Source organism: Falco punctatus, assembly GCF_963210335.1.
Source record: "Falco punctatus genome assembly, chromosome: 7".
Classification (NCBI taxonomy): domain Eukaryota; kingdom Metazoa; phylum Chordata; class Aves; order Falconiformes; family Falconidae; genus Falco; species Falco punctatus.
This window is the reverse complement of record NC_137587.1, coordinates 47890287-47915394: the sequence shown is the minus strand read 5'-3', so window position 1 is coordinate 47915394 and position 25108 is coordinate 47890287. Positions and strand designations below refer to the sequence as shown.

General features: G+C 41.2%; 1 protein-coding gene across 1 annotated transcript; it reads right to left on the bottom strand.

The window, feature by feature from the left end:
- Positions 1-2106: 2106 nt before the first annotated feature.
- Positions 2107-15921, bottom strand: LOC308067818 (heme-binding protein 1-like). The gene is made up of 5 exons (XM_080397282.1): positions 15659-15921; positions 9280-9371; positions 7869-8010; positions 6315-6498; positions 2107-5868 (listed from the first exon to the last, which is right to left on the bottom strand). The coding sequence occupies exons 1-5, from the start codon at positions 15882-15884 to the stop codon at positions 5697-5699; spliced, it is 816 nt and encodes a 271-aa protein (XP_080253408.1). The 5' UTR covers positions 15885-15921; the 3' UTR covers positions 2107-5696.
- Between the last annotated feature and the right edge of the window lie 9187 nt (positions 15922-25108).

Sequence of the window (25108 nt, the reverse complement as noted above, 5' to 3'; positions counted from 1 at the left end):
TACTCATTGCTCACATCGAGTTATGTACTGAAGATTCTCCAGAAATTCAGCCTTATTCACATGAGCGACAAGTGGAAAAAATTGTTGTTCCACTTGGTGAAGAATTGGTAGAAATTCAGAATGCTTACATCCGGGTGAGTTGTTCCATTTCTTTGTTGTTAAATGGACAGTGTCACTAAATACATAATCTCCCTTCCTATTTTAACATTTCTATCTAGACTAGCAATATCTTATAAAAGTAACACTTTTCTAGGCAATTAACTTTGCCTTTGAGTATAAGGCAAAGAAAAAACCATGGTTTTGACTACAGCAGCTGCAGTTTCATTTTGCCAGGTAACACTGGTGTAATTACTTAAATAGCTCTGGTGGAAAACTTAGTTGAATTAGTTTTCTCATCCTCTTTCAGGAGTCATTGCCAAGTTGACATGAGACCTAAACCAAGGGCTTCTAAATTTGCCTGAATTTAGTAGTATTAGGATGCTGGGAATGGCCATGCTTGCGTTGTCCAGGTTATTGCCAGCCTTATGAAAATTGTATATTGACTGAAACGTTTTCTCTTAATAGGGAGTATTCTTTAGAGCTTAAAGTGATCTGTAAGTATACTTAGTTCTTGATTTTTCTTTTGGTTGGTTGTTTTTTGGGGTTTGTTCATTGTTGTTGTGGTTTTGGTCGTTTAGTTTTTTTCTCTTGAGAGCTTTTTTCTTTTCCTTTTTACCAGTAGGCAATGTCCAAATACAGGACAGAGTAGCAGGGGCCAGAACTGTTGACACAGACCATTAAGTTGTCATTGACTGGCTCTCTGTGAGGTACCAGTAGACAAATGATATTACATAAGATACTACTGCAAAAAGTTCAAAATGCACGGGTTTTTTTTTTTTGGTTAGAGACATTAAAAAAAAATAGTATTAAGTCAGTATCAGACTGTTGGCCTTAGAGAATGTTTTCAGTTAAATGATTTTGGTATAGTTTATGTGAAGACCATTGGAAGGCAAACTTGGTCGTTCATTTTCTAGTTTGAATTAGAGCAGCTCTTTTCAAACCGGTAACCTGAGAGTGTATTTAAATGAGGAAGTTCCACTGATAAGCAACCAAGAATTTTACAGATAATTTTGCATCACTGCAGGTGTCTCTGAACGTTCGTGTTGAGTGCAGGCATTTTATTTGAGGTGTTTCACTTGAGATTTAAGCTGAAATAAGTTTGTAGGTTTGGCTAATCTGGTGTAATTGAGGAATACAGGCAAACACTGGCTAAACTGTCGCTGTGGTTTCAGCGTTTTCTACTTCCTTTCTTTGATCTGGTATTTGCATTTGTATTGCTACTGCCTTACTTAGGAAGTATGACTTGTGAAAACACAGAAGGTATGAAAGGATGGTGCCCCAGCCTTTTCTAGTGCTGGTAGCAAGCCAAGCTTCAGTCTTGAAGATCTCAGCACTTTCAAAAGTGGCTCATATACTTCAGTTGCTGTGGAGGTACTTCTGTGGCTGTGCAGTTTTCAGCAGCACACCTGTGGACCTTTGTCTGTGCCCTGAAATTAAATTACATCATTTACTGTGCTCCTGTGTTCTGGCCTTTGAGCAGTTTGAGATCAGGTTATGTGAGTGCAGCCACAGAAGCAGCAAGTATATGTTGCATTATCCTTGTCCCTTGCCAAAAGAATCAGGAAGCATGTTCTGTATGGTGTCAGGATTTAAGAGAAAACTCAAATGCTTATGTCGCTCTCTGTGAAGTATTGCTTCTCTACAATTTGATTCTGAAACCAGTCCTACCCTAGCCTGTGCTGCAGTAAGAATTGTGGGAGACTGTGCTGGACACAACAAAAATGGGGTTGCAGATGGCCTCTGCAGTGAGGAGGAGTGAGTTTGCTAGCAGACCAGCTGACTGCAGCACAGAGACTCCAAATGTATGTGTTTATTTCGAAGAATGCATGGCTTTTGAAAGTTACTTAAGTTTTTTGATGTCTTAGAGTGGCCATCTCAAATTTGGGGCTTAAACAGCTCTTGTAAAATCAGAATAGCAACTTGTGACTTCCGCTGCTCCCGTTCAAAGGAAAGATAATTAAAGGACTTGTGTCTTACAAAAATGAAAGCCAGGTGTACACTGCACAATACAATCATTATCTTTAATTTTGACAAACAGTAACAGTAAACAAGACAACACTTCAGTGAAAATGAAGGACAGTGTGAAACAGCACAATGCAATAACACAACGGGAAGATTATATTTGTGTACATACAATAAGCAAGGCCCTGAGTATCACAATAGCTGGAGTAAACTTCTTAGGCACTAATGCTTGTTTGAAAAATACACAGTATGCAGGACAACATTTATCTGTTAAGGCTACTTAATTTAATCTTCAAAAAATATGGGTGAATTCTGTTTTATTATCTCCTTTGAATAGTGGAAATCTAATAACTTCAAATTTAAAATCCATTAATTAATGGCTTACAAAGTAGAGCCACAGATGGATAATAAAATACCTATTCCGAAAACAGGAGATAACCATGCTTGACATAATGTTTTCAAACTGTCTGAAATTATGTATTTGAGTAACAGTGATGTTTCCGTGGCATTCACTGGTATAACTATTAGGTAAGCTTTATTTGCGTGTTGGTTAAAACCTGCAATTCTTTATGCCCGTGCTTGTGAGGGCCAGTTACGGAGGTTGCTGTGACATTCCATAGCCATAAAGTGTATCTTCAAACTTGAGATTAATGGGTTCTTTCCCAGCAGCAGAAGCTGTCTAACATAAGTCAAAATAAATACTATCTTGGAATTCACAGTTTTACATAAAACAACACTGAACACTTTGCTGCCGTTAGGATATCAGCACATTCAGATAAATTATTTTTATATTTTAGTAACAAGAATGTTTCTATAACATACTGACAAGTAGCTGAGTCACAGAAGTATTTAGGTGAAGATTGCCTATGGAAAGAGACATAAGATATAGCAAATGCTTTTTGCAATAGACATTGAAAATGTAAAGTATGTACAAACCAGTACTTTATGGTGAGAGGATTTAACTACTTTCAACAGCTATGATACCGCTGTGCCAAAGCATTAATATAATTGGCAAAAGCAATCAAATTGCAAGAACTTCCTCAGTTTGCCATAAAATCTTGTCAAAGGTGAAAACTTTCTATTGTCTCTTGTGAAAATATTTGGGAGGCCAGATGAGGGGAAACCAAAACCTGTTATTTAATGCCTCCCTGGGCCTTCTACTCAACTTTGTTTTTAAAAACATTGTCATTAATTTGTTAGCTTTCACTTTAATACTGGCTGGCATTTCCAGCGGTCTGAGGAAATGTTAAAAATAAATAAAAAGCGAAATAAATAAAAATCAATAGGGATACGATCCAACATATTGAAAAGGAAGTTGTTGGGTTTGGTGGGTTTTTTCCCCCCCCTCAGGGCCATGATCCTGTATCTCAAACAAATTGAGAAGAATAAGAGACGTGACAGGTACCTTCATAGTCTCTTTCTGTTAAGTAAGAATTCCTTTGATGTGCATTTAAATTGGCACATCAGACAAAGCAGTTCCTACTTCTGGCCACAACTGGCACAAGCATTTGTCCTGTCACCTGGCAAACCAGACTTGATAGCTTTCTGGCTGGAGTAAGAAAGACCCCAAACCCACTGTCTTTTTTTGAGATCCCCCCACCTCAGTTTAACATCCAGTTAATTTGTGGCAATATGAATGTCTGTGCTGGACTAGTGCAGGGTATCTGAACAGCTACAGGTTCAGAAGAAGCGAGGATTGCTGTTTTGGTTTGTTTGTTGGTTTTTTTTCCCCCTCTTCCCCCCAGACTATCAGTTTGTTTGTATTAAAACTAAGGCTTTTCTCTCTCCCCCAACCCTTCTCCTTGCTGTCTCCCCAGCAGATCTGTGGGCAGCAATCACCAGAGGGCACCTTGGTCATGCCTAAGCCCAGTCAGCCAGGGCCAGCCAGCACTCTCTGATCCTGCTGCTCAACAAGAGGTTTTAGGTTAAGCATAAAGTCGGTTTTGTGCAGCGGAGCGCCTTATGGAACTGGGATGTTTAAAGTTCTTGAGACCTATACGTTCATTCAGAAGTACTACAGAAATTGGTTTTGCTTGCCAGCTGACTACTGTAAAGCTAGCAGACACTGGCTCTGGTTGCAGTTTGTATGTTGTAACTGAAGAATACAAAAGCTCTATTTAAAGCCTAAATCCTGTAATCCATAAATAGTGCTGGTGATGCACTTAATGTCTTTTTATATAAAATTTAATTTACTTCTATTAAGTTTAAACTCTACCTTTGTATCCGTAAGAAAGAGGAGACATTAAGAAGCGATTTTTGAGAGCAAAACTTTGCTACCCCAATTCTCCAGAGCAGTAGGCACTCTTTAACTGTGGTGAACAGCAAAGTTCACTCTCAGACATCACTCTCAGACCTGATGTGCACAGAGCTGTGTCAGCTTGGCTTTCACTCACAGCGTGCCAGACCAGCAGTTGTCTGCTTCAAGAGTTATCATACGGATGAAGGGTAAAAGAAACAAGCTGCAACACAGAAAATTAGATATTAGGAAGGGAAAAATTATCACAGTGAGGATGGTCAAATACTGGAGTTGGGCCCAGAGGGGTTATGGGCTCCTTATCCCTGGAGATAAGTAAAATCTGGGGGTGTGAGGCCCTAAGCAGCCTGCTCTGCCAGCAGCGCTGGCCCTGCCTTCAGCAGAGGGCTGGGCTGGGTGACTGCCAGAGGTCGCTTCTAGCTGAATTTTTTTCTGTGATTCTGTGAAGTGTTTGTGTCACTTACAACATTAGTAGTGTGGTACTGCCATAAAAGTGTAAAAGGTACTGAACAAATTAATGACTTCAGCTGCAGTGTTTTAACATTCAGCAAAGCTGTGAGAAGAACATGCTCAGGAATCTGAAGAGTTAGAAATAACCACTTTCTATTAAGGAATGCCAAATATAGTCATGGAATTACTATGTGTGTGTGATTAAGGTAACTTGTAGTTTTTGCTATCAAAACTTTAGTGAGCAGTAAGACTCTTCTGCTTTCTTGGCCTCTTCTCAAAGTTAGAAGTACTTTGGTTGAATGCTTTTTGAGGTAAGCATTAAGAATCTCTGTTCCACAGATGATGATGTTAAAAGCAGTCAGCATTGGCCTACTCTTACTCCTTGGTTTAATCCCAGTGGTCTAAATCTGGTAGTTACCTTCAGAAATTAAGACCTGAACATTCTTTTCCTGAAGCGTAGCCTGCACGTGTGAGGTGGTTTTACTGTGTGTCCCGCTGAAAGCCCCACCAGGGTCCTTGTGTAGCTGGTGCAGCACTAGGTGGCTAGGGTGGGGGCTCCAGGGTCTCCCCTAGCACTGTCCTAGGCCACCAGCAGTCTAGAGATGCTAGTAAGGGGACGAGGAGAGAGGTCTCTGTCTCCCTTATCTTGTTAAAAAAAAAAAACAAAAAAAAAAAAAAAAAAACTAACTTTTAAAGTGCTAAAAATCTCCATTAAAAATTGTGTAAAAACTGTAAAAGTTGACACAGGAAACTATGTTTCAGGTGTTACCTCTGATTATTAAATTGGAGCGATTGCCTTGCTAAACTGGCTAAAAGCCACATGTCTAAAATCTTTGAGGGTCTGACATCTAGTCTCATGCAATTCACGTGTAAGATTCTGCCAGTAAATCAGAACTGATTCTTGTGGCTGACGAGCACCAGAAAGGGGAGGCTATGGTCTCTGGAGGAACCAGATCTCGTTGTGTCGATTGGCAGCAGCTGGGTTTGTATATCCTGCAATGATGAATGTATCCTGCAAACATAACTCGGGACTCTCCAGAATTTCTGCCAACAGGTTTATTTCTCTCATTATAGAGTCTTCATTGGTGATTCCTCTGAAGCTCCTGTAACAATCAACTTCATATCAAGTTCTTTTTAATACCCACAGTTTTTCCAGAGCCTAGACATGCCTCCTAAATCATTTAGTCATGTTTCACAAATGATACTGTCTGACTGTGATTGATCTCAAACAGATAACAGGGTTGGGTTTTTTTTTCTTAAATTTTCAGTGATATGTCAGGCGCTTTGTTCCCAGCTACACAGAGTAGTCTGTGCTTTGAGATGCTGTTACATCTCACACTTACAGATGCATCATTTTACCAAGTAAGCTCGTAACCGTTATTTCCTGAATATACCAGTTTCATGAAGCAGGCAGCTTTTAACCATTACTGAAAATCAAGTTTTACCATTTATTAGCTTTTAGAACTTGATTCAAGAGACATAACATGCCCAAATTGAAAACTGCATCTTTTTACCTTTTCTACCAGAAAAAAAATTAAATGGTTCTTACCTACTATAAACAATAGTAGAAGGCCATTCTTCAATGCTGATGTCAGAGTCAAAAGGGTGAGGTGGCTCATCCTGCAGCACTTCAGGCAGGTAGTACGCTACTGTCACTGACTGTGTCATCGCCGATTGAGATTCATTTGTATGGACTATGGTCACAATGGGTATTGTTATCCCCAAGTACAGTCCTAAGGAGACATACGTGATTTCTTAAAAAGACAAAAAAAGTCTACATACTGTGCTCCACTTCTGAACTCATACTGAATAATATAAAGTGAGTACCACAGAGCAGTTTTGTTACTAAAAGGAATTCAGTAAGACGTTTTAGAAAATGGAGTTGTGTATTCTGACTTGGAAGTAGCATTTTCTTATGCTTTTTAGTCTGTGTGTGTGTATATATCTCTCTCTGTAAAACTTACATGTGCAAATGTGTGTGCATGTATGTCTAAAATGTAGTATATGGTGAGCTCTCCTATCTTCATGTAGGGTGAGGAGTTTTAACTTCCATCCCCCTCTTAAGAGGGTTGTATTTGTCTTGTAAACTGACCTTGTGTGGTGATTTAAATATTTGGGAGCAAAGAACGTAGTTGAGGTAAAAGGGCTGCCTTGTGAATTCACTGAGAATTCGCTGTTACCAAAATGTTGCTATGTTCTTGGAACGCTATAGGAAAAGGTTGACTTTCTTGACTGCAGGTAACAGTGATGACTAGGAGTGGGTTCTGTACACAGTTTGAAAACAAAACCTGCACTGTTCTGGAGCCAAATTTACTTTTAAACGATGTAAAAGTGTTAAAAGAATGAGGAGAGTGGGGAAAATACCTGATTAAGGCAAAGCTTTTGTGATCAATGCTTTTAGTTTCTTGGAAAGAAAATTAAGGGTTGACTTGATTACAACACACGTGCTACTGCAGAACAAAACACTGGCCATTACAAGACTTCTTAGTCAACTGGGGAATGAAAAAATGAGAACTGATGGCTGGAAGTTGAAACCAGATCAAACTGCATTGGAAACTAGGTGGATGTTTTTTATGCAGGCACAAGGACATTGTGGACTTGCCATTATTTTAAAGTACTTGACTTAAAACTGGATTATCTTTCTGGAAAACATGCTTCGACCACATAAATTTTTGGTGTCCATTCAGACATGCACAATTTAAGTATCATAAACTAAAATGGAGGCAAAACATTATAGTCTCTTCTGGCCTTACACTCTGAGTAGATCAGTACTGCTGTGAAAACTAAACCACTAAAATTCTGTAGTGAAAGCCTTATTTCGAGCTGACAGCTGTACAAAAATAGCCATTGTCAATACTCAGGTAGTTGTCACAATGGCCCTGGAAACAGGGATGGCTTCCTGCAGATGTTCTCTTCTAGCACATACACAGAGGAAGCAGCACTTTGGTTTAGACTCTGCTGGAAAGGCTGTATTGTGGGAAGATGTCCCTCTAGGCAGGGTGGTGTGTTTGGAAAAAGCTAATAAAAGTATCTCCCCAGTTAGGACATGCTAGTGCATAAATACAGTGTTTTAACTTTAACGTAGAATTGTGGTACCAATTACCTGAGGAATTCTGCTCACAAATGTACCTCATAAGCTTCATGAATCCAAGGCATATGCTCTGTTCATACTGCTTTTCTTTCATTTTTATACAAGCCCACTTGGCTTTTCCATATTGACGTTTTTCATAAAGCAGATCTCCAAGCTGCAAGCACAGTAAGATAACAATTTTGTATTTTAAGTTAATCATCTAGAAAACCCAACCAAACAAGTAAAAGTCAAACAGTATTTCAGTGCTTTACTTACGGCATCAAGAAATCAACTTCTCCAGGTGTGTGACTAGGAGAACAGCAAGCATAAGGAATGATTTTAAGTCTGTGCCAGCTGTACCTTAAATGCATACTATTTAATACTTAGATGCGTTTAATTTCAAGGTCTAGGCTGGCATATAATTAGATAACCAAAACCAATGCAGTGTGTGCATCTTCCTTGAATGGAAGAATAACTATTTTCAACTGTTTCAGCTGTCGGTGAAATGATCTTGAATGTGAATTGCAGTTCTCATATAAGTCAAGAAGGGGTATGCTGCTGATCTTGGACCAAAACTTATTTCAACATTCTTTAAAATAAGAACCTGTCATCTTCTGGACTTGCAGTATTAAACATTGTTGCAATTAACACTGAATAACCTTATTTTTTTATCTGCAGTTATTACAGTAGTACTAAGAAATTGCTTTCAAGCATTTAATTACAACATAAATAGCCAGGAGTCCCATACTGTATAGTGAAATATACTCACGTGAAATATAATCAAATTGTGATATTTATATGTTTGAATTGTATAGCTTTGCTTAAAAGAAATGTGACAAGAAATCTTCATGTGTGGTTGGTAAAGATTTTCTTGATTTGTCATATATTGAAAGTTAGACACTTGTTTGCACATTTCCTGAGCTACAAAAAATTTCCTGGACATCAATTTTAAATTTTGATTAGAGGGTAAGATGGTTTTGATGAGATGGGTTTGGAAATTGCTGCTTTGTTTGATAATGATCCATGATACAAAAGTACATGTTTGGCTTTAAGTTCAGATATTAATCTCATTCAAGTACTCTTTGCTAAGGTTTGATTAACATGATCATGTAAAGAAGCAAATGCACTGATTTAAATGAAAATAGGTATTTCAAATGTCAAAATACAAGGGGTTTTTGTTAAATTAATTATAAAATGTCATAAATGTGTAATTTGGTCATCTGCTGACTTCCCTGATAGTTTCTGCTTTCCAAAAGGGAAAAAATTTCATATGTAAAAATGGTGAGTTTTTAAAAATGAGTAGTTATCCCATTGTAATGCTTTGTGCTTTTGACGTTAAAAATCCTAGATGGTTAAAATAATTTTCTAAAGAAACATATTTTTGGAAGCTAGGTATTAATGTTGAAAATATTGTTAAAACTTCAGCTGGGAAGGGAAACAGTACCTTTTCTTTGCGGTGGATCAGAGTAAATGGGATGGTCTGTCTCTCCTGGGGGTTGTTGTTTCTAGTCAGCTGCTGAATTGGCTCTGCCATGTCTGCAACAACAAACCACACTTCCAGTTTTAGACATGAGGCTGTAGAAATAAAGATTAAATGTGTTTCATTCTGTCCCTTAGTTAAACTTCAGGGAACATTGTAACAAGTTTAGGTTGTCCTTCGATACTAACGGAAAAGGTTAACTGACTTCTGTCTCTGTACTGCTAGAAACAGCTTTCACTCCTGCTCTGCATATATGACAAATTACACCTGCCTATGGGAAGCCTTTGGCGATGCTGGGTGTTCTGGCCCTGTACAGATGATGATGCCAATTCTAGCAGCTCTTTCATGGTGGATTGATGTGTATCCGCATGAAGAAGTAAATTGAGTTGTCTGCTCTTGATCACAGGTCCCAGGAAATACTACTGTGCAAACTCAGTCTTTCCAAAAGATGTCTTACGTCTAATATTTCACTGTATGCTTGAAATTACACACTTTTCAGTGCTACCTATTAGTTGGGATATACATTGAGTGGGAGGCCTGTGTTTTCGCTCAGAAGCCACAGTGCTGGAGCCGTTGGTGCAGCCCAGGCTGGCTGTTAGCTGAGTGTCCTGGCTAGCCTGGCCATTCCTGCTGCCCAGGTACCACACTACTTTTCTCTGGGATGCACTGCCAGCTGCAGTCTCTGCAAGTGATAAAACAGAAACTGATGGAGTATGCATTCCAGCTGTGGGGATCCAGCTTCAGTGATGAAAAGTGGAGTTTTGAGTGAATTGCATTTTATATATATATATATATATATAATTTTCTTTTTAATGCAGGCCCTTCTAGTAAGACCTTACAGGAGGGGAGGACTGCAAAATAAAATGCAAACAAATGTTTTCATTAAGAAGTAGAGAACATGAACTTTTGTTTGTAGTTTCAGAAGGAGACCACACAGAACAGGACACATGCTATATCAGCAAGACTGCAGTCAGCCAGTCAAGGGAGGTGACTGTTCTGTTTGGTTCTCTTGAAGCTGCATTTCACATGCTGTGCCTGGTTTGGGGCTTCATGGTACAGAAATTGCATTGATGAACTCGAGATACTTCAGTGGAGGCCACCCAGATGGTTAGGGCAGGATGAAGTGCAGAAGGGTCTGGGAGAACTGGATGTGCTCAGGCTAGAGGACAGACAATGAAGGTGAGGTGTGGAGTGGGGACTGAAGGGCAGAAATTATAGATGAGGGAGGAGAAAAGTGTCCTGTTAAGTGAAAGAAATATAAGATGAGGAAACTTAACTCCTCAATGTAGACTTCACTAAAGAACTACTTCTTAACAAGACACATGATTGTTTAACAAAGAAATTAGAACATAGATTTGTGCTAACACAGTTGCTTTTTGTTTCACAGTAGTTTTATATGTATGTGCTGTCTGATCAGATACCAAGTACATTAGATGAAAGGTTTTATTTCAGTTTGGAAGGGGCAGAAGACTGTTGACTTAAAGCAAATACTAACATTCTAGCAAAACTATAACAATATATATTATGGTAGGAATACAGCAAAGCAAGTTTCAGTGTTCTGGCTGTCAGGATCAGATACATCTGGCGGAAAGAAATAGTGGTTCAATGTTCTCAAATAGCCATAGTCCACATAAAGCATTAGTAAAGATGAAATGGAACATACCAACTTCATTTAACTAACAGGGATGGTATATGTTTGGCATGCTTTTTATGTTTGCTGTTGCCTGTTGTCTTGCCCTTTGGAACAAGAAGGACTCAGAGTGCAGTCTAACATGTCATCATTTCTGGTCTGAGTTTGCACACTGTGGTGGCAGATCATTATGTGAAGGAGAGTGTTAATAGTTGATAATTGCTGAAGTACTCTTAAGCACCTGCATGCTCACCAATACTGAGATGGAACCGAAATGTGCGGTGACTTCTTTAATGATTCTCGTGATTTGTAAGGAATGAAATAGCAAAGCTATCCTATTGTTTCTAGATGTAGTGACACTAGTAATCATCCAGTCTGTAGCAATCATTATACTCCTAGCCAAACTCAAATGGATAGAAGGAGCAAAAATATATTACACTTGCATATATAATACTAGCATATTCTAGTACTTCTGTTCTCCTACATTTTTGTCATTTAAATGTGGTTGGATTAGGTGTATTTGCAACTGTTGTTGTCTTGACATCAATTCTAGCTGCAGTTTATAAATAAATTCTGCTTAGAAGTTGATCCCTAACAGACAGGCTTGGAAACTATATACAAGTTTTTTGGAAATGAGTCTTTCCATTCTTAAGATTAGAGTATTTCCTTGTCTTTCAAAGTTCAAGTAACAGACATTTGTGTACATAAAAGTTAAGTTTCTAATCTGTATCTATGTACAGTGTTTGAAAGTCTGGTTGTGAATTTCTGCCATATTCTACCTCATGGTACATACCAGATGTGCATGAAAAGGACTAAAGTTTCAAATGAAGTAAGAGGCCTTCTCTTGAGTGTTTTAAGTGCCTCAGTATCTTAAGTAGAAAAGTCAGGATGATGGGGCAGGAGAGTATAATCCATGTTTCAGAGAAGAGGAGAATTAAGATGCAGGAGAATTAACGTGGCCTTGGTCACTTAGTAAATCTGTAGCTGAGCTGGGAATCAAACCTACATCTCCTGGCATCCCATCCAATGTAGGGGTTTTAGGTTTAAGACTATTTGGAGTAGTAAAGATCCCTTTTAACGAAGGGGGAAAGGCTACACTTCAGTTAATTTTAACATTTTTTTTTAAAATGTCATTGGAAAACATTTAAAATAAAGTGATAACTGATATGTAAAACTGATCTCTTTGGAGGCTGAGAGAAAAATAATTGTAGATTAGACTTCAGCACTGAATTTTCCAGAGTATTCAATAATTAAGAAATGTTTTAGGACTCTAGAAAAGTTAACTCTATTTTTAGATCCCTTTATTGATAGGATCTTGATTGCAGGGCTTTTAAAAGTTTTTCTTCCCCCCCCATTATTGCACAGGATGGGGATTGCAACTAATTAAAGTCCTTTTAGGAGTTTTATTCTTCTGTTTGTGAATCCCATGCCTGTCAGGCAGGACAGTATAACATTTGGATTGTAAGTATTTTAATCTGCACAATACTTAAGACTATACTGCCAAAAGCAAGTGAGTTGCTCCATTTACACATCCAAGCTTGCAAACTTGAATAGTGGTGTGACAAAACAAGGCACGATGAGCTGTAGCAGTGCAGCTAGGTAAAGGCTTGGTTCAATTATATTTCAAAATTGTGATTACAGTTGCTACTATAGGTATTGTGAAAGTGGCATATCTTTACTAAGGGATTTATATAGATAGGACACACTTGACAAGACTTGTTCATAGCAGCAAGATTGAACAGTATTTAAATTGTTGCATTTCTTAATTTGTGTCTGACTGGACCTGTTGGGAGTATCACTGAAGCAGGATATACTTGTCAGCTGCACCCTTAAATAACATACATGCACATGAAACTTTGTCGTTCTGGACTAGAGGAGACAGCCTTTGTAATGATGGGAACCAAAATCTTGATTCTGGAGAGAACTAGTAGACATGCCTCTTGGAGAGAACAATCCAGAAACAGCTGTGGGAGGTGCCTAGGAGCACTGTTGGGGACGCAGGCTCAGGGCTGGGCTTCAGCATGGGGCTGCACACCCAGGTGACCTCCAGCAGCAGAGACTTTAGCCCGTCCCCCCATACTTCCTTCAGCAGACAGGGGTTCTGGCTGGTACAGAGGCTGCTGGGCTGCCCCTTACATGAGGTAACCTCAGCAAGGGGGGGTATGGTGGAATACCACCTGCCATTCAGAGCTGAAGTTTGATCTGGAGCCTGGGTACTTGACCTCAGAGCACACTGCTTTGTACGCTGAGTATCGTTAGACAGCTTTGCACTTCAGCAAGCAGATGTTTTTGATGGGTAGCAGCTTTCCTGAGCTTGCTTGTTAATGGATGTTCATAAATTGAAACTAGAATTGAGAAATTTAAAAGTAACAGCTCTAGCATGTTTTCTGCTTCTACTGGGAGTAGGTAAAATACAGTTTTCAAGCCAAGAAAGTTAGATTGTACCTTTCTGCGCCTTTAATTTTCCTCTTACCTTTTGGTTGTAGGGTATGGCATAGGCCAGTCAGTCAGTCTACAGAATTAAGATCTTGGTAACAGTGATAAAGTGCAGTGCCAGCCATATAAGTATCTGTTGTTCATATCTTGCAAAATATCTTGGATTATCTTTTTTTTTAAGAATGCTTGCAGTGTTCCTGTTATCTTTAGAAGGTGCTAACGTAAGCTATGAAGCAAGTAATAATTTAGAAAGCTAGACTGTCACCATAGAGCAAAACAAGTGTCAAAGCTTGAGAGGGATGGTGATGTTCTTATTTTGCAGACTTTACCATTAGACTACAAGAAACCATGTTTTGTTGTTAGAGTCTTGAGTGCTCTGTTGGCACAGTCACCACGCTGGCAGTCAATAGTCAGCCAAGTAAAGCGCTTGTATTTTCTTGTATTGTGGTGTCAGTGACTCCAGCTGCTTGGATGGGGCACACCAGTCAGGAGAGATGCTCTGCTCCCTCTTGATGGGGGGGATTTCTGTCCCCAGAAAGTCATCTCTGTGGCCCCTCTGTATTCCCTGAGGCTCAAGTACATTTTAGCTGACTGGGTACTAAAGGTGGGTATAAAACAGTTAACTTAAACTTTGAATGGACCATGTAAACTACTCAAACAGCCTAAGAGAGTTTGCCATAGTTGAGATGTAGTCTGCTCCTGTCAGATAGCCCTGGGCAGATTTTTGTAACACTTGTTTAGCATTACAGAGTAAACTTTTTATAATACAGTAACTAAAATCTGGTAAAATGCTACTTTTGAACATATTTCCTAGACTTCATATCCTGCCTAATAAGTCCTAGACATTTCAGTGCTTCGTTTCACTATGTTGTCAGAATATATAATTTTGTGAGAAGGAATCTTGTTTTCTGCTGCACAAAGCTACTCTTAAGGAGCAACTTGGCAGCCATCTGTTCACCCCTCACTCGTGTACAGGTAAATAGGGAGCCCCTCTCCTCTCCCCCTCCCTCTGTGCTCCTGCAGAACCTGAAGCTGCCGGATCCGATGCACACGGGTTACAGATCCACAGCTGCTGGAGCTTGTGAGGCTACTGGGTGGCACAGCCGGTGCAGAGCACCCAGAGACCCCTCCTGCAGGGCACTGGGAACAAGGCAAGCCCTGGAACTCTGCTCAGACTGACCTTGCTCTTTTAGCACCTGACAGGACATTAGTTTTAACTGTTAAAACGTTAGAAATATGAGACTTCCAGGCATGACTTGAAAAGGAGGTTGTACCCTGACTGCAGTGTTGGAATATAGAAAAAGTTTAAGTAATTTTATTTTGGTAGCATCTAGTGCAGTCTGTTGTTTAGGGATTTGCTGCTTCCCACCCTCTTTAGGGGTGGATTTATCAGAAGAGCAGAGATGCTAAAGATCCTTTTCTGCTTCTGTCTGCAGGACAGAGCAGATGAGTTAAACTTTCTGAATGAGCCAAGTTTGCAGTTACTCTTTGCTGCTTGTTAGGAGTTACCTGACTTGTTATAGTCTTTCAGATTCTTCAGTCTTTCAGAAAGTTGAAAATAATTTTTTAATAATGTAAACCTGGGAGGTTTACTGTCAAAAAGCAAAGTCCATCGTTTTACTTGTTTAATTCTGTGCTGTCTTTCATTTCAAGCATCTTTCCTTAAAGAGCTGCATCGGTACCAGGGAGATGTTCTTACGAGCACTTTTGCAGGTAGTCAATTTAATATTTAATTAGGACTGAAAACTCACGTCAGTCCTTTTAGACTAAGTGGGTCAATCCACTACTACTACAACCGCTTCTCTAAGCTAGAGAAATCCTTCGGCTGGCCCTGCGCAAAGCTCCTGCCGGGCTCTGTGCACCGACGCGTGCGGAGCCGGGACGGGCACTCCCGCGGTGCCCGGGGCTGCCCCGCCGCCCCGCTCCTGCCCCGGTCCCGGGCCAGCCTGGCCCTGCGGCCGGGGGCGCGGGGAGCCGTGCCTCGCCCCCTCCCCTGGGCAGGCAGCGGGGTGCCGGCCCCGAGGACGGGCTCCGCCGGGGCTCAGGGGGAGGTCTGGGGTGTCGGGGCCGATTGCCGTGGCCCCGCCGGCGGGGAGGGGTCCCCGGGAACGTGTCACCAGCGTGGGGGCAGCGGCTGGAGCTGCCGGCCGACGGTGAGCAATACCGGCGCCGGGGGCGAGCTCGCGTGCCGCCTCCCGGACGCCCCTGGCCCGGCGGCCGCCGTGGGCGTAAGCGGCTTGGCCCGGCCCCAGCGCTGCCCGGCGGCGCGGCTCTTACCCCGGGGCACGTCCACCTGGTGCCCTCGGCCCACGCTCTGCCAGTAGCTCAGCAGCCGCTCCTGCTCCTCGTCCTCCATGCGCTCGGCCTCCTCCTCCAGGCTGCTGCCGTTGCTGTGGTACGCCGAGTCGGGGCTCTCCTCCGCCATCCCGTCCAGGTCCTCCAGGGTGATCATGGCCGGGGCGCCCGGCTCCGCGCCGCCCATGCGGCACCCGCCCGTCTCCATCGCGCCCAGCCGGGGAGCGCTGCCCGCGCCGCCTTATGAAGGGCTCGCCCTGCCCGGGGATTTGAGGGCGGGGGGGCGGGAGCGGGGTGTGCCTGCCCTCCCGCGGGCTGCGCCCCCCGGGGCAGGGCTGCGGGGCAGGGCTGCGGGGCAGGGCTGCGGGGCAGGGCTGCGGGGCAGGGCGCTGCCGGCAGTCCTGGTGCTCTGTGGCTTCACCCGGTGCTGCAGGCAGGATCCGAGCAGCACAGATGGGAAAGAAGCCGGTGTTTCGTATGTGTTTTCGCATTAACTCGTGCTCTCTTTCCTAGCCGTTCTCTTCATCGCCTTTTTTCCCCACTGCTCTGCATGTCCTGTTAGTCCTCCTTCATTGTGATTTTCTTCTCCTATTTTCATACCACGCCAAAAAGACAGATCTTTCATTTTATTCAGGAGTGGAGTGTCTGTGAAGTCATTCCAAACTGGCTCCGGTTTGGAGTGCAAGAGCCATGGGTCATCTGGTTGTTGGAAGTCCAGCAGTGGAAGGTGACAGCTGTGTAATTTTGCCATTGCTGAGGCGAGCCTTTGTGAGAGAGGCAGGTGAACAGACCTCTTACAGGGATGGAAGTGATAATTCCAACAGGACCTGAATTTGAATCAGGAGTCTGTGTCGGTTCTATTTGTAGTTGTCTTTCATTCCAACTTTTAACGTGAAGTAAGTGTTGTGGTCCTTCTTGTGCAGGCAGGAAAGGGGAACCTCTGGGCTTTTAGAATTTAGAATAATAGGAAAACAGTCATCTCCCATACACTGTTGAGATGCTTGCACATCTCAAGGACAGCCAAAGGTTAGGGATGGAAGTGTTGACTCTGTGATGTGATGCTTAATCTCCCCTCTCCACCCCCACCCCCCTTTTTTGTTGTTTTTTTTTTTTGTTTTTTTTTTTTTTTTTGTTTGTTTTTTTTTTGTTTGTTTTTTTAATCAGTATTTTTCTCCCAGGCTCAGCTTTGGTTACTTAACCCCAGGAGGTGATCTTGGTGTGACAGTGAAGTATTAATTGCCTTAGAAGCCAGAGACGTGCAAGTCCTGACTGTGTACTTCTGACACTACAGACTGAAATCCTGCTGTTCCTATAAAATGTTTCTTCTATCGGCTAAAGCTGACCAGCCAGGGACTGGTTTCTTTGAGAATTTGAAAATGGAGGAACAACTGCCGGTGGGAACATCCTGAGAGAACGGTTCTTTCCTAGTGAATTTGGCATGTGGGTTTTTCTGCAGAGAAGTGGGATGCACTGGTGGTAGTAAGTGAAGCAGGTGGTTCTGCCGTGAGGATGTTTGGCCTCTTGGCTGTGGGCAGCGTGTCAGAATCACAGACCCCTCTCTGATCTGAAATTCACTGAGAAGGCAAATCCTTGACACATGTTGGGGATGATACTTGCTTAAGTTTTGGTTGTCTGATTATTTGATTTCATGGTCAGCTACCTAGTGTGCAGAATCACAGGATTCATTGAAAGCATGCCAAAGTAGACTATTTTCTGGCAGTTATCAGATTTTCCTCACAAATGTAGTGGTGAACTTCCTCTGCGGGGCAGCTACGTGGCTGTGGGTAGGAAGGTAGCTTGAAGTAAGGCACGATGTGAATTGATCCCTGTCACAGGTAGTTTCTACTTATACTTTAGTGCAGTGCTAACACTGACTTCAGTTTTGTGGGTAAGGAATTTTCCACATTATTTTGGAAGCTGGATTATTACTACCAAGTGAGGGCATCCTGACTTTTGGAGATTTCTTCCAGGAAGCCATTACTCTTGAAGAGCTGACTTTTTGAGGCAATGTGTAGAGGCTCTTCCTCTGCCTATCCTGCATAAATAATTCTGGCACTTTCTTGCAGAAAACAGTCCCAACTCTTTTGTTCAGGCATTTATTATGAGAATGAATAGTTGCTTACTTGAAATTATTTCTGTTTAGAGGATTGCCAAGCATCATTGCTGGAGATGAAGAAAAAAGAAACCAAAAATACAACCAAAAGAAAAATTATTTAAAATTACAGCTAAATTTCTCTGTGTGAGAAATGCCAGAGTACTGACTGGCTACCTGTGAGAGACTGATAGGAGTTTAGGATGCTATTTTAAAGATCCACCTGCAGGAATTACTGTGTGTATATTTTTTTTTTTGTCTTTGGTTTGTGATGTGCTTAGAAATTATGTACAAAGGGCTACATTTTACAGAGTACTGAAGATGTATGGTGGGCTGTGTCTAGATGCTGCTGTCAGCTCAGATAATAGCGTAACTGATTGTTTACTGGATTTGAGCAAAGCTAATTTCTGTTTATGTTTTTCCCCCACTAACTTGTTAATTTTGTTTGTGACTGCTGGCTAATAAATAGTCACTCTTGAAATAATGTGGTTTTGGTAGTGCTGTATTCTTTGTGCTTTCCTGGCAGGTTATATCTCTGAATATATAAGAAAAATAAATATTCAGTCTTGCAAGTTGAGACTATGAAGCATCCTCAGTAGGGTGCTTCTTTCTGTCTGATGGCTAAGTGATGACATTTACTGGGTGGCATATTGATGTAGAAGAGCCACTTATAAACTCTCAAGTGAAAGAGTAAAAACGTTCTCGGTGAAATTAGTTGAAAAGTAAAAACTCTGTAGACCTTCTTTTTTTTGTAACTTTTAAGAAATGAAAATGCTGTAATAGGAGAAAACCAAGGTGCTGGAAGAGGACAAAGTGTTATATCTTTTTGATGAATACCAGCCTCCAGGGAAGAATGGTATAGGTTCAGTGTGTTACAGGCTCCTGGAGAGTGGGAAGACTGTGAAGTGTCTGAATGAGTTAATATAAACTTGACAACAAAACTTTCAGAGGTGCCAAGATCATTACTAGGCTGATCAGTATTGGTTTTGGAGAATTATAAGGTCACCTCAGAAACACTGCACCCTGCTGTGTTCCTGCTGCTTTATTTTCGTTGTTGGAAAGATAAGAAAATGTCAGTAGAAAGCTTACACAAAATAGCACTTTCCTCTTTCTTGTTTAGAGTTTGTTTGTCATGGCTCTGAAGTTTTACAGGGAGAGTAACTAAAAGTGAGCACTAGTCATAGTTGCCTTCCCTGTCAGAAACCCAAATACTCTTTTTCTGTTGATAGTTGTCCTCCTTCCCTTCTTTGATGTACTATACTATGGTTTGAGAGGCTTCGTCAAATGTTTATGTTTAAAGTACAAACTTTATGTACTTTGTGGGCCTGAAAATTTTCTTTAGTCAGGTAAAGGATAGGCACATGCTGCCCTAGCTCATCTGTGAGATACCACCCTGGGGCTGGCCTGTTCTCTTATCGCTGCTGGGCTCTGTGACCCCAGGTGCTTTCATTTTTGATGGATTCTCAAAATCCTCTCACTAAACCTGCAGTTATGGTTGGCAGTGACTAAACATGGTTTGTTACTGGGACTTCCTTCTGGAAGTTACTTTCAGGAACATCAGGTTTTCCGCACTGACACGTCTCAAGATAGCATGGTTTGTGAAACCCAAACCTTTCTAGTTTCAGTCCTAAAACAAAACAATGAATGCTCTAGATCTTCATCTGACCTTCCCTGGAGCTGTAGAAGGCCCTGGTTGCTTTCATGCCTTCCTGAAAAGTCTTTGCTCTCCCCTCAGACAGTATGATCACAACTCTGTTGTGAAGACTTGTGATAGATACACCTTCTGAGCTGGCTTTCCAGCTGTGGGTGGTGGGGCCAGAGCCTGGAAGAAGGTGGTTCTTTCCCTTTCTTGTCTTCCTTCACCCTCTTTCTTGAAAACTTGAAAATCTGGAACAGAGTGGTAACAGTGTGATGTCCATGTGGTGCACAGCCACAGCACAAATCTTTGAGTTCTGGAGTTGCTTGAGTTGCTTCCATACCCTTGGTTTTAGTGGTCCCTTGTTAAGGCAGGCCACTCTGTCGGTGGTCTGTGTTCACATTCTCGCACACCTGTAGGTGTGATGGTACCTCACCACCACACAATGTAGTCTCATCTTCTTGCACACCAATTCTGCGTCTGCCCCAGCACGTTTGAGAGGTCTCTGTGGTGTATTGGGCACTGAAGATGGCTGGAGCTGGGTGAGTTGGGAGAGCAGGGAAAGGAGATGAAGGGAGGTGACAGCTCTATTTAAGTACAGTGTGACTGTATAAAAAAAAAAAAACAGTCAGGTGTATTAGTTGAGGCTGGGTGTGCTGTGGAGAGCTTCTGGCGCTTAACCTTTCCTGTGGATAGAAGTGGACCTCCTGAGCCTCTGTTTTGTGAAGATACAGTCTGCTTAGTGGCTGGATTCTCTCAACCACCTCCTTCTCCACTCTGGAAAAAAAAACGGAATACAAGCAGTTATTTATGTGTGGCAGATTTCTTGGTTTTCTTTGGTAAAGAAGGCTTGCAAATCTGCAGTAAAATAATTAGGCCGGGTCATTTCTTTAGAGCCTTTGTTTTTTACTGTGCCAAGAGAAAAGAGATTAATAGCAGGTTTTTTTTAGTGGGGTGTAGATGAAACAGTAATGGTTCTTTGCCTTGCCAGTTCAGTTTGTAATGCTCATGGTGGTCCTCAGCTAATGTCCTAGCTCCAAATGGCAGGTCCTAAGCTAATCTCGGGTACATGCTTCACAAAATCAGCCTGATTTGCTGTGGAAGATACCTTGTTCAGCAAAAACCTCTGTGTTCTTGTCAAGTTTAGTGCAGTACGTGACAACTTTGCCACGTTGTCTGTTATATATCGGTAGGAAACCTGTCATCTTCCTGAACTCTATTTAGTGAGTTAGCAGAAGCCGTGAGTCCTAGTAAGCGGTTAATTTAAATTAGTTCTACAGTTCTGTTTTTAAATGGATAACATAAGGCTTAAGTGTTTTGGAAAGATTGAGGAGACTTTCTAGAAGTATTATCTTTTTAATTAAAAATAAAGGTACGGAGGCAAGATAAATGTAATTACCCTGAGTAGTGCTTGTTTCTGTGTCTCTTCTAAGTAGGTTATGTTTACTGTTCCTTATTAGTTTTGAAGCTCCAGGTGACTGGATCCTGCTGTCTTCTATAATAGTCTTCCTTGGTTTGTTTTGCAGAAGGTGATTAAATCAGACAGGGGTGTACAATGAGCAAACAGGGACAATATAATTTTCTTACATGTTATAAACTAGGTCAAGGGATGAAACATAAAATTACGTGTAATGGAGATTTCTTTTTAAAAAGCTATGCAACAATTATAGGAAATAATAAACCAGTGCTGAACTATTATACTTATGTGGGCATTACTTTTTAATGAAAACATTAATTTTTTTTCTAGAGAAACATATTTGTGTTCAGAGACTGACTTCTTTTCTACTACACAAGACATAGTTTAAACTTGGTCTTCAGCATTTCAAGTGTCCTCATGTCCAACTGTTTAGAGTTTGGTGGGAGGGTAAAGAGCTATTTCAGTGGGATCCCATTAAAATGAACACTGAGTTATCCCTTGCATGGTCAACATTTATTTATATTTTTAGAAATACTTTTTTTTAATAAGCTGGCACAAACATTTCTATTTCTGTCCTTTTAAAATGACTTGTCAGATATGGGCCAGATTTAAAAACAAACTGTTTGGTAAAAGGAAGTTTTGAATTTTAAACTCTTAAAACTAAACCAAATATGAGATATTAATTTCTTATGCATTTAGACTTCTAAGTGGCTTGGTGGATGTTCTTGACTGTATTTTAAGAAAAGATTCTTTGATTTCTTTGTATTTTCTTTTCCTCTGGAAATTCCTAGCAATAGTGTAGTTTTCTGTTGGTGTTCACTTGTTGGAGTTACTAGTGTTAGTTGGTTTGTTTGGTCTAAGTAATCCATTCGTGTTAATTAGAAGGAATGCTTCGGGATGGAGTCTCTTGACTGTGCTTCGCTTTGCCCGGGTAGCCGTGTGAGGCAGTGACCCAGGCTCCCTGTAGGTAAAGGTAAACCTGAAGATGAGGGTTGGAAGTGCCTTGGGGCTCTTTGGCCCGCACAGCTGGTCTGGCATCTACTGCCCCAAGAGACCTGGAGCAGGCAGTGCTGCTCAGCATCATCCTGCCCTCGGCCCTGCTCCTGTGGGCATCGCCTCTAGGCACGAGCAGGTGAGCTGAGCTAAAAGCAGCAAGCTGCCTGAGACCTGCTATCCCAGTCTGAAGGCCCAGAGCAAGGAAGAGGAGCAACCTAAGATGCCCCAAAGCATTCAGAATTTAGGCTTTGTTTCTATTGTCAGCAGCCTTTATCTGTTGTAATCTGCTTAGCCTGCTGACTCCAACTAGCTGTTTTTGAAAGACCTGCAGGCATGGAGTGGGCAGTGTGGAAATTCCCCAGCCCATTGTTTCCCCAGTTTCGATGGTGCTTTTGCAAGTTTTCCTTCACCCTTCCGAAGTTTTCTTTGCCTTTTCGATTCTTTGGGGGATTGATGCCACTGTAGTTGACAGTGGCAATTATTCCCACCCTTTTTCTCAGGATTGGCCATTTAATGCCATATAGGCACTGTATGCAGAGTAAGAAGCTACAGGAATAACATATTATAAAATAATCAAAGTTACTAAGCTGCCACTGTATTGACAGGGTAGTATGAGTAGAGTGTGGTTGTTACTAATATTTGTGCATCCTAACAGGCTCTAAAAGCCCAGCATACACTACGTGTGTGACGAGGACAAATGGAGTGTTGTTACTTAGTGTATAAACATGCATTTTACTTTTACGGTTGTCTTTCTCTTCCTGTTTAGGGCATTTTGTCTTTGCAAGCTGAAGAGGTACTTAGTTCAGTATTGTTCGAGGCCTGAAAGTTAGACCCGTTTCTGTTGGTTCAGTTGTACCTGATCTTCAGAGGGCTGAAAGACCAGCAATAAAGGGATTAGGTGTTTGTTATGCTATAGCCTTCTTAGTGTCGTTCTGCTGAACCGATGTTAAAATGCCTGGAAGACCTGGGGAACACTGCATACATGTAAGGGAACCATCTGCTGGCAAACAAAACCAAGCCTGCCTCTGGGGAAACTTGTTATTTTGCACCAAGATGTTCTTGGTGCTACTAGCCAAGTGGGCCAACAGATTGTAAGTAGTTTTTGTAGAACAAATCTGATTACTCCAATTATTACAGAGTTAGCGCTCATGCAAAACTAAGTCTATGAAAAAAATTCTGACCACCTAAGGCTGAGAAACAAACAGAGGAAAAACAGGATTAAGATGAATTAGTGCAGTTCACTTTCCCTGTTTCACAGATGTGGAAAGCAGATACATGTGATGTATGAAAACAAATTGTCTTTTGGCACGGCTTCCGAAAGAAATGGGGCACGCTGCTGTGCCAGGCACATCTGCCGGATGCTCATTCCACTCTGCTCACATCTCCCGACTCCTATCCCTTCCACACACAACTTGCTAACCTGTTGGCTGGTCCTCCACCTGCAGTAATTTAGACTTCTCAAAGATGAATACAAGGTTTCCTGAGACTGAAATGCCATTCAGGTTAGGGGTTACTAGTGAGTGGGAGCTGCAGCATGAGTTCAGTACCTGGTTACACGTCCCTTTCGTTTCCTCTCTGCTGGGTCAGTACTTGCGCGATTATAAAAGCACAGCCCGTGTTTCCACTTCCTAGTTATCTGATGGATATGGGGTTTTCTTGGGGGCAGGAGGATGTTTGTCTGTAGAATGGAGGGCACAAATCCTTAGGGAACAGAGTTTTAATAGTTCTACGGGTCTTAAAAAAAAATCTGTAAATAAGCCTAGAAACATCCTAATAATGGAGAACCTTACGGTGAGGCTAAGCACTGCGTTGTCATGTAGGTACAATGACAAATTATTTAGAAACCAGTGTAGTTTGTTTTGAAAAATCCAATGTTTCAAATAAAATAAATGAACTGCTTGTGTTCTGTTGTGTAAGAGCCGTAAAAATAAAACGACTTCAAGGGGCTGAATACATACCTTCACATCTTTTGTATACTTCTGTGTTTTCTTTGCAGGTGCTAGAAACATTTGCTGGACGCCTGATTAAAATAGGAGTTTTAGCAAGGCGGGATATTCCCAGCCTTACAAAGTACCAGATAATTCTAGCAAGAGATCAATATAGAAAAAACCCTTCTTCAAAAAATATGGTAAATGACTTTATTTCATGTTATTAAAGTAGTGAATAATAAAGAAAGAAATAGAATAAAAAGTTTCCTGATACATTTTAAGTTAATTTCCTTTGTAACATTCTACTTTTAGCCCTGAAATAAAATGTGCTTACTTGTTTGACCTTTCTTGATGCTAATATAGGAAAGTTAAGGAAAAGCTGAAGAACTCAATTTCCAAACTGAAATTTTTTTGAGAACTTAACTTGGCAGTCAGTAATTACAATCTTATACTTTCCCCTCAGAACTACATCAGTGCTTCTATTTATCTGTAAATTGTCATGGAGTGTTCAAATTTTGCAGACTTTACAAAGAATATTACCTAGACAGAAAAGACAAAAAAAGACTGAGTACCTTAAAAAGAACATTAGGAAATGCACTTCACAGTAGGCAAGCCAACTTTCCTGGCTTCAGTTTTGTAGCCTGGGTAGACGTGCTGGAAATGTCTTGTTTTGCCAGCTACTGATTGATGGTTTCGCTGTCAGATCTTGAGTATTGCTGCATTGGAAAGTAATGAGCTAATCTTGGTAGATATTACAAGTATTTTAGGGAGAACACTGGAGGTGGAAAAAGATTGCCTTCATTGAGCATTAAGAATTGTGTAACCTGTTTCCTGAAGGTTTTGATAGATAGACTACTCACTGTGCATTAGTTTGTGCTTTGGCTCTTTTCTAGATGCCAATCTTATTTTTGTCAGAAGAATGGCAGTATGATTCCTGCTGCTTGTCAACTTACTAATTTAATGATGACTCTTTTCTTTTTAAAGGAAATACATCAAGGCATAATTGAAGGGGATTTTGCACTTTCTATCAGCTTATATCATGGTTATGAGCTGCTGCTGCAAATGGGAGTACGATCGTTATTTATGTACCTTTGTGGAATTATGGACGGATCAAAAGGTGAAATATCTTCAGAAACATCCTTCCTTTTGTGTTCACTCACTCTCGTTTAATTCACCTCATCTGTACAGCTAACTGTGCCCAAAAGAGCTTATGTAACAGATGGATTGTAGATGTAATTAGTATTTTGTTCCCCCTCATCCCTGTTGGAAATACGTTAGCACAATGTTAAAGATAGAGTATCTTTGAAAAGCAAATACGTCTATATGGCAGCAGTTCTGAAAAAAATAAGGAACAAACAGAACG